Below are 10,123 nucleotides of genomic sequence, written 5' to 3'. Positions count from 1 at the left end.
ATATTTTTTATTATTATTATTTTGTCCCCTTATTTTACCGATTTGAGAAATACCATGACCAAAATAGCATTTATTTGGCTATCATATCAATATTTTAGAGCTCCCCCAAAATGTCACAAACCACGTTTCCAGGGGAGCTCATGTCACCACTAGGGGAGCTATAGCTCCCCGAGCTCCCCTATTAACCAACCTCTGAAAACAACAACTTCTGAATGTTGAGGACGTCATGACGTAGCTATTGTTACTAACTGATAGCACGCATACCACAATCAAAACAGACAACGATGATTGGGATTTCAAATCATTAGTTAGCTGACAAGCTAATACGCAACAGTGGCAAGTAAGTTTGACCATTTAATTAGTTGATTAAAATAAACAACAAGGGGTCTTTATGTGCCCGCATAAAGTAGCAAGAACTGTGATTGTGAACTCTCAGATAAGACCCGTTATTTGTTAGCAAACAGATTGGAAGCTTTTTAGTTAGCTTTCTAACGGCTAACATTGACATGAAAATGCTAACTTCGCTAGCTAGCTATTGGTTGCTCAGAAGTTTTATGAGTGGCACCAACAGTGTTTTACAATTCATAAGCAAGCAACGCATGAGGGCCTTTGTGGTGTAGTTCATCAACATTATCTTTTAGCAACAGAAAATGGCTTACTGGATCTGCTGCAACTCCTGCTTCCGTCCTCCTGGCGGTGATCACAAACTAGCAGTGACAACCTGTGGCCATGTCATCTGCAACATGTGCTTTCAGAAAGGTGAGACTAAATTCCAGTAATTGGCATGTGTATGTAAAGAGGTAAACCTTGATAACTTTTGAACCATACATTATAGAACCATGGGGTTTGGACCATTGTTTTTCTCATACAATTCTCTATGTGATGGATACATTTCTTGTAATCTAAAGTGAAAACATAATTATCTGTGTGAACACCCTATAATATATATGTATATGTTATATCTTGAGAATTTAATCAAGTTCAACATTTAAATGTTTTAAAGGAACTCAGATATAAAGATGTATCTTGCACCTACTCAGAATATTCAGACATAAAGCTTTATCTTGCTCCTACTAGGCCTGCTTACACACAGGCTGAACATGAGGGGACAGGGACCCCTGCTGGTCTTTGAGTGATGTTTACAGAAAGACACAGACCATAATCATGACAAACAGTCTTCCATGCAGTTTTCCAGTGCTTGTATTGTGTTGATTGTGATATTAATTTAATAGCTTATTACATTTAAACTTTCTTTTCTTCTTTTCTTTTTTTTCATATGAACTTTCCTTTCAGGCAAGCAAGGGGAATGCATTATATGTAAAGCAAAATGTCAAGTGGCCCCTCTCACAGACAAAGTAAGTAGCAATATCTTAGGTATATAGATTATAACGTTGTCTTTTAGTCTCAGTGGTTGTGAAACTTTTAAATCTTTATTTTCACAGAGTAGCACTGAGGTAAAATCCCTCTTCTCTGACATCAACTCTGTGGCGACTAAACACTTCACAGAGATTAGCAAGGTAATGCTAATGCGTACTATATGCCATGGCACACAAATGTTTTATTGAAAATTGTTAGTTTTTGAAAGAGTAATGTAGGAACTGATTGGGGGTATGAGTTTACTCAATGTAGCACAACCTGACATTTGTGAAGAGGTAAATTCAGTTGTCTTTTTAGGTGGTACTATTCCAGGCAAGGCACCAAAAGAGACTATTGGCACATTACCAGCAAAGGGTAAGGGAGACATTTAGCTGCTTCTCTAATGCTGTAATAAATAATTGTATTTGGCTCTCTTGTGGTTATATACACATTGTCCAAACAATGTACATTATTTTTCAACCTGCTTAGAATGAGAAATTAGAAGAAGTCTTACTCAAGATGAAGCAAGAAATGCAACAAATGTCCAGGTAAGATGCAAATAGCTAGACATCACATTCAGACACCACCACCAATTAAATCTACTGCAATTTAAAAGCTATTTTTAAACTATTACGCTATTTTTTAAATATTTGACAGAAAACATACAGAGCAGAACGCCTATATAGCCAAACTGGAGAGCACTCTTCAGCATCAAAGGTAATGTTGTTGAAGTAGGCGATGTTTTTAAGAGCATTTACGTAAATGATGTGACACTACACTCAACAGTACACACAACTGTATGCTAAATGCAATTTTTTGGGGTGTTACTGCTTGCCTCTCACCAGGTGTCACTCTTGGCAGCCTTGTCTCTTCCAAATAAGAAGTTGGACAGGAAGATTAGTTCATAAGCTGTGAACAGCATCTAACTGTATTGAAACAGGTTTTTGGGCATTTATGTTGTGTGATTAATATATGTTATCATGTTCCCCTCTGTCTGTTCAGTGCAATATCAACTTCTCAGTTGAACCATAGCTCTCACACCCCCTCAGGTAAAGATAGAAATAGCCTACTTGACTATAATTGTGTAGCTATAACCTTGTTACAGTACATAAAGTGATTATAATTTTAGGGGTTGCATTAGAGTTTACATTACAAAATTAGAGAGCATTAGAGTTTACAAAATGATGACATTATTTTTCTCGTCCCTTGCTATAGTGTTAATCCCATCTTCCTCCATGTCTTTCTCTCGACACGGATCCACTTCCAGTCTGTGAGTATTCAGGCTAGGCTTCATCTTAGCATGACACGACATGTGAAATACTTACTGTCTTTGCAATACAGATATTTAAATGCAAACCATTTTGACATTGACTTTGCCTTGACGTCGTCATTGGCAAGAATTCACTTTTGTGTTCTAAAGCTTTATCAAGTAAATAAACACATTCATTTGAATCAGGCCTAGATTCCTTTCATGTAGTAGCAAGTGGAATGTGCTGTACTGTATGTCTATGGACAAACTACTGTCTTGTGCTTGCTGGAATGTTTTGAAATTCATTTAAAGAAAAAAAAAATTGGGAAATTAAATGACATGGCGTGCTGGGTTTTGTAGGGTCAGTGCAGTCAGTCAGTCTGCTGTAGTCTAGCTGATGGAGCTTGTCTGCTCGTGTTGGGCCTCTCGGTGAGGCCCTTTGCTCCAGACCTCTATCACAACACTGCTGAGCTGCAGGGGAGAAAGGGGATCCCACAATGTAAAAGGGGTTATATCCTGAGTTCACTCACCCTGGCTCACATTAGCTTTAGCTGCTGTTTGGCTTCGCCCCGCAGCAATGCAAGTGTCTCACCTGAATAAGCTGAGCGGGCCTGTGAACACTACGCACGAATGAGCATTCTCTGTAATCTTTCCTCCCCGTTTCTGTCCAAATCCAATGTGACGTGCAATGTTGTCATGTGATTTCCCCCTCAGGGTTGAAAACATGGAAGTGGATGGCAGGGGTCTATTCAGGAAAGTATGTGAACCTTTTCAAAGTGGTTTGTTTAAAATGTCCTAATTAAAGGTTTGCCTTGTTTAAAACTTGAAAAAAAACACACACAAAAAAACTGAAAATAAAATACATTTGGTTCTGTCACTGACAAAAACAGTTTATACATGTATAACGTGTCAACATCTAGGTCATTAACTACACTTCAGATACTATACTATTTTTACATACACACAAACATACATTATTATTAAAAAAATGTTTTATAATAAGTTATTATTTATATTATTATTATTTATATATATATAATATATAATTTTTTATGAGTGGGGCAGTCACACTCATTATACTTTTTTTATTGCGGTAGAGACATACAATAGATTGTCTACGCCACCAAGCGCCCCTACATACATTATTGTTATCCCCTGCTCTAAAGGATTAGAGTATTTGGGATACATGTGCTGTGGACTAAGTGTACTATTTGTACAAGTCGAGTTGTCTCTTTCCCCCAAACAGCCTGAGATCTGTGGAAGTGCCCCAAGGCTATCCTTAATCGGCCTTCCCCAGGCCGGCAGGATGGGTAGGTCTGCTAGCACTCTGCCACATTTCTCACAGATACAGTACCTGCAGACGTTTCCCCTCTGGTTACATACATCCAACTTCTGTCGGATCAGATTGTTATTTGTGGCTGTTTGCAAGTTGCTAGGTTACTTTTGTTTGTCAGTATAAAGTGTTAGCCATGCCTATTTGTGGATTCATGTGATGCTATTATTGGATCCCAAATTATTTTACTAATTGGTTGCTATACTTCGAGGCTAGTGCAGTAGTTGTGTGTGTGAATTGTAAACGTTGTTGCTTCAGGTACCGTCCCCCACCGATCGACCAACCAGAATGCCCTGGTTAACCACTCAGCTCGCTCGGCCACGGTCAGGTACTGCTGCTATTTTTAAAAGATCATTATTACAAGTTAACATGGACACACATGGTGTAAGAAATGACGGTCACGCTTACGTTACAGTGTGTTCATAATACTGTGTAGTTGGAAGTACAGTGTAACTTACCTAACCCTATTTTACTGTCGTAAATACTACGTAAATTGTTACACTGAACTTTAACTTTATATTTACATATATCCTACACTCACCGGCCACTTTATTAGGCACATCTTGCTAGTACTGGGTTGGACCCCCTCTTTTGCCTTCAGAACTGCCGTAATTCTTCGTGGCATAGATTCAACAAGGTGCTGGAAACATTCCTGAGAGATTTTGGTCCATATTGACATTAAAGCATCACACAGTTGCTGAATTTGTGCCAAGAAAAGTACAGTGTAGCAATAACTCATTACCATACTTGTTACGTTGCACTTCTGAAAGTAATTCCACAGGAATACAAACACAGTATAGTCCCAAATGTTACCAACGGGAACTTCAACGCTGAAATGATGCTCTCTTTCCTCCCAGTAGTCTACAGGAGCTCCAGATGACCCCTAACCAGCCCTCCCGTAGACACTCAGGGTGGAGGACTCCTGTGTTCAAATCCCCGTCAGCCAACAGATACTCCTCCCTGACCTCCCTGGCCTGTCTTCCTCCATAACACTTCACACTAGGTTACCTTGATACGACACAAGGACATCTCTACTGTACTACACAAACTAGTCAAATGACTAGATGGTGGATGAACCTACCACTGTGGGTAGATGTGTAGTAGACAGCTTTGGAGTGAGATTTAACCCAGTACACTGGTTAACCCACATAGAAATGGAATTCTAATTCTATTGTTAACCCCACTATAGCCGAGTTTGGCAGCTGTTACCACAAGAGAACAGTTCTATTGTCGTTGTAATGGATACATAACCTACTGTACATTTACATTGTTTTGTTTGAGTTTGTCACTGTCAATAATAAACTTGTTAACAAACATTTGAAATGATCCAGATTTATATGATACAGCATGTTATCCAATTGATAATGCTCAAACTAATACTATGAACTGTATAAATGTATATTGTGAAAATATTTTGTATGAGGATTTTAAAGGTTCTTTAAGCGTTCCTCTCCCACTCAGGTCAGTACAGAGACAAGTTAGTGACTATTTGCTTGATTATTTAAAAAAAATTGTAAGTAATTATTATTTCCATTTTTTTTAATGATCATTCAAATTGATGGACTGACTGAAATATGTTACATGAATTATACTGTACAGCTCTACTCTACCTAAAATCGTCATTAATCATTAACAAGCCGCTGATTGGCATGCTTAGGGGCTTTGCACAGTTATTTGTTGGCAACCAAGTTCTTAGCTGGCACATGTTAAACCGGCCCTAGCATGAGTCACACAGGGCCTACTCCTTCTCTGGGGAACCTGTCCCTCCTAGGCATTCTCAAGGTCAATTAATCACAAAGGTCTTAAGAGGTGCATGGAATGTAATTGTGTTATTTCTTCAAATGGGGTTGTCTAACATGGCAGATATGACACATTAGAACAACCTTCTAAGCCTCTTGATTGCTTCGAGCCCCAAGGGCAGGAAATTAACTTTTTTTTTTTTTTTTTACAAGCACAAGGGTTTGGCTGTCACAATTGTTTTTAGAATTTAAGGACTTAAATGGGGAGAGCTATGTTCCCATGCAACCGTGGATTTCTAGGAAGAGTGTCAGCAATAATTTTAAAAGACCTCCGATCACGTATAGTTACTACATCTTCAATCAGATACCCACTACCTTTCAGAGTATGGATAGAGTAAACCTTAAAAGTACAATATGATTATTTCCAGTACATGGCCCGGCCGAGAAACAACCCCTAGAGGTAAGTTTGATCATTTAATATAGATTAAATAAACAACAAGGGGTCGTCTGAAAGGATGACAAAGATACAAGCAATATGTTATTATCTTGGCCTAGGTGGAATTTACATACTGTAGGCTTGGTGGAATTTTCACCACCTAATACTTACCAATCTGATCAGATCTATTCAAGGGTCTCTATGGAGTAGGGTCTTGGGGTTACAGTATCTAGACAGGGCCAAACGTAAGGCTTTTACCAGACTTTTGATCACGTGTAATGATGACACCCATAAGACAGTCAGACGACGGCAAACTGGCCATAGACGGAGATAAGTGACCTTGTGGACGGAGGTTCTGCAAATGAAGCATGCACAGGAAGAGACTGGATCTGGCAGAGTCAATTCTCCTCTGGGCGGATGAACCAAAGTCAACCCCCCCCCATCATTTGTCTCATTACAGGGGATATAAAACCATTTGTTCTGCCAATGCACATAACAAATGCACAGGTCTTGGCGAAACTACAACACTATCCTTCAAATTGGATTCAGAGAAATATTATGATTATGTAACTCAAAATGATTTTCCTTGTGATAATTTATTCCCCAGGTGTGTCAAATTCAATGAGAACTGCCTGGGTATGCCGTTATCCTGTTTCAAACAGAAGTATTATTACAGAGATAGAACTATTGCAGTGTAGTAGAAGTTCAAATCTGCAGCTTTTATCATCATCATGGACAAGACAAATACATCTGCCCTGCTGTACTTTTCTGCTGATGAGCCCCCCCTCCCAAATTTCGTTGTATGGTACCTGTACTATATAAATGACAATAAAGACCATTCATTCATTCATTGTCGGTAAACAAATATAGGCATAGTACACCAAGGGAGGCTAGTGGAGGTAGAAATCGAAGGACGGCTCATTATTATGCATGGGATGGAATGAGGGATGGTATCAAATGTGTGTGTGTAGTTCACCCCACCCCTCGCCAAGCATGGAGCGAGCAAGCGATACCCATTGTGGACAGGTGAGCCACGCTCTATTACTTGACCTCAGATCAGACAAGAGAACCAACTGAATTGACTATAAGCGTCTTACTAAACAGAGGGAAAGAAGTTAAGCAGAATCGTTACAAGTAGTAAGACGCCGATCGTACCAGAGAGGAGAGCATACAATGAGTGCACACAGTGATGAATGCACCGGGGCCGCAAACAACTACACTGCACTCACTCACTCACGCACTCACGCACGCACACACGCACACACGCACACACACACACACACACACACACACACACACACACACACACGCACACACACACACACGCACACACACACACCTGGAGCTCATTAACTTACTCAGTAGAGAGAGAGACGGCCCATCATGTTGGTTTAGGCAGAGACCTATCCCCCTCCTGCTGCTGGGGTAAATCTATGTGGATTTTAAACAATGGGAACTTCACTCTACTAATGCGGCTTTAAATCTAAATTAGGCAGAGTTCCCCCTATGTGCCAAGAGAGAGCTGAAACAAATCCTACTTTTCTTCCACATAGCTGGCACAAGGGAGCATTTAATTGCAAGACTGCCGACCTAGGCTGTAGCGGCATACATATGGCTAAGTACAGTTTGACACGGCTCTCATAGGTCCATCACTGCATCCCCCTTAATGGGCATGTGTTTCATTTGTTCTGTGGAGATTGAACAATGGCTTAATTGTGTTGTACAGATGCACAGAGTCCATTACCCGGTTCATTACAAAACACGCAGCACAGGGGAGCGGAGAGGGAGCGTGTTAAAAGCCAGAGTCCGAAAAAAGAGGTGGATTAAAAAAGAAAATAGGGGAGTGTAGACTTTCCCATGTTGTAGGGTCATATTTAGAAAGGTAAGGTCACAGGTTTTCAATGCATTCTCGTCCATAACACTCATAACAAGTCATCATCATCAAGTCCTGGCTTGAGTAAGTTGTCTGTATTGCAATGCTGTATGTATAGTTGCAAGGTTTTTGCTAAGGTGCTTTGAGTTGCATTTCATGTACGAAAGGCGCTGTATAAATACAGCTTTACTTACTTACTAAGATGACGAGCTATGGTCATTTGTTGATCAACAAATAGAATTATTGGAATATTAATCATATCGAGAGCAGGGCCACACCTGACAATGGAGAAATGTCAAATTAAAGCCATTACACTCATGTAGCTTTCTCCTGATGTGCCCAAACATGTATCTTTTTTTTAGTAACCTATGTTTCCTCTGTTGCCTACGGCAACTCATGTCATCTCGGTAGCTTTTCACAGCTGTGAATGGCCACCATTTGAAAGGACTCAGGTGTGAACACACACTATTGTACATGAGAAATGGGCCTGAACTGTGGGATTTAGGATTGTTTCCTGTTTGGAGGTCTGCTGAGAGTGAAACGCCGCCCCGAGGCAAGCTGTCATTGTGAGCGGCAGGGTGAAAAATCAAAATCAATGCTCTCGCTCTCTTCCTTTGTCTCTCCCTCTCTCTCCTTCTCTGTATAGCCCCGGGGCTTACAAATGAGCTCTGCCACATCTGAGTGAAACAAAACTATTTCTGATTATCTAACGCTTTTACAGATTACCATCACAGTAGTTACAACTTACATGTGAACCATCTTTGACTTAATTTGCTTCAGTTCTTTTATATTGCCACACAGCATTTGTTCTTGTTCAGCTAATTCTTTTATGTAGGCTATATTTGTTTATATACTTGTCGATATAGCCTACTAGGTTCTACGTATATAAGGCAAGGCATGGGTCCGAGTAAGAAAAAGTTGTCTCACAAAAATAGTCTTAAAGGGATAGTTCACTTGAAATCCAAAGTTGGTCAGATGTCATACCTAACTGTTATGCTCACTATTGGCCAGTGGGCGGTGCTACCATCCACTACACTCACATGGACTCATGCGTCTCATTTCAACACACTTTTTGCTCATGGAAGCATCTAAATACAACTTTTTCTACATTGGGATCTAGATCGTGCATTTGTTGCATATTTCAAGAATGAAGGCCGCCACTAGGGTGGTCGTATGACTAAAAGGAGGAACAGGCAGGTAAGGGTGGGGAGGCGGGCCCCACTGATGTTCTGTTACTCACACACTCACACACAGATGTCCCGCATGTGAAGGGCCCTTTGAAGGGACTGACTTCCATCCTATGCTTGAGTGATGTCAGCAGGGCTGTGGAAAGATTCCTTTCCTGTCAGGCAGCTTGGCAGGATGTGTAAAGAAAGGGCCGAAAGACAACACCGAGATTAGGCCACTTTTGTCACGGCTCCGTGGCAGACTTTAAAGGCCTTGGCTCGGTTCCCATCGCGCAGATTTCTTTTCTCACTCTCTGCATCCCCTCTTTTCACAGGAGAAGGTAAACATTTGGTTGGAAACCACCACTGCCTCTTTTATTTTTTATTTTTTTTGTGCCGCTTTTATTTTCTCGGTTTTAAGGGGCAGCTTTGTTGTTGTGCAGCCCTAGAACACTCTCAATGTGGATGTGAAAAGACAGAGGTATGCAAACAGAAGGGGCGGTCTATGCTACTGCCAGGTCTCCCCAGGTGTGCCTCCTTTATGGACACCGACTGCATTCACCTGATGCTTCCTTTCATGCAGCAGCAGTCTAAAGATCGCTGGACGCTTTTCCATCATCGCTACACAGTTGGTATTTGCACAACTACCTGGGAATCTGGTAAATGGGTTCACACACTCTTTTTTTCTTACAGCACACATCTGGGCCCAGTCATTCAAAACGTTGGAGAATAAGTCAAAATGATCCAGATTATTTTTTTTACTATCCAGGATCAGATCATCTATGGACCGTTTAGATTTTTTGTCTGGATTGTTTGAGTTAATACCAAAGTCTGGTGCACATTTCACTTGAATAGGCTCATTGGAAATACATTTACTGGACAAAATGTTTATGTGTTCAATACTCATTTCCCCCACTGTATCTGACTGATTTTGAGTCATATAGAGGAAATCAGCCAGATCAATCTGATCC

General features: G+C 40.5%; 1 protein-coding gene across 1 annotated transcript; it reads left to right on the top strand.

Annotated features, from left to right (window-relative positions):
• Positions 1–650: 650 nt before the first annotated feature.
• rnf212 (ring finger protein 212) lies at positions 651–4,928 on the top strand (the record flags this gene model as incomplete). Its single annotated transcript, XM_080527092.1, has 10 exons — positions 651–759; positions 1,294–1,355; positions 1,443–1,517; positions 1,675–1,731; positions 1,846–1,904; positions 2,014–2,073; positions 3,320–3,362; positions 3,852–3,915; positions 4,197–4,266; positions 4,799–4,928. 10 exons carry the CDS (start codon positions 651–653, stop codon positions 4,926–4,928), a joined length of 729 nt encoding a protein of 242 aa, XP_080383218.1.
• Between the last annotated feature and the right edge of the window lie 5,195 nt (positions 4,929–10,123).

Source organism: Nansenia antarctica (assembly GCF_963989245.1).
Source record: "Nansenia antarctica genome assembly, chromosome: 3".
Taxonomy (NCBI): Eukaryota; Metazoa; Chordata; class Actinopteri; order Argentiniformes; family Microstomatidae; genus Nansenia; species Nansenia antarctica.
The sequence above is the reverse complement of the archived record's forward strand: the minus strand, read 5'-3'. Positions and strand labels throughout refer to the sequence as shown.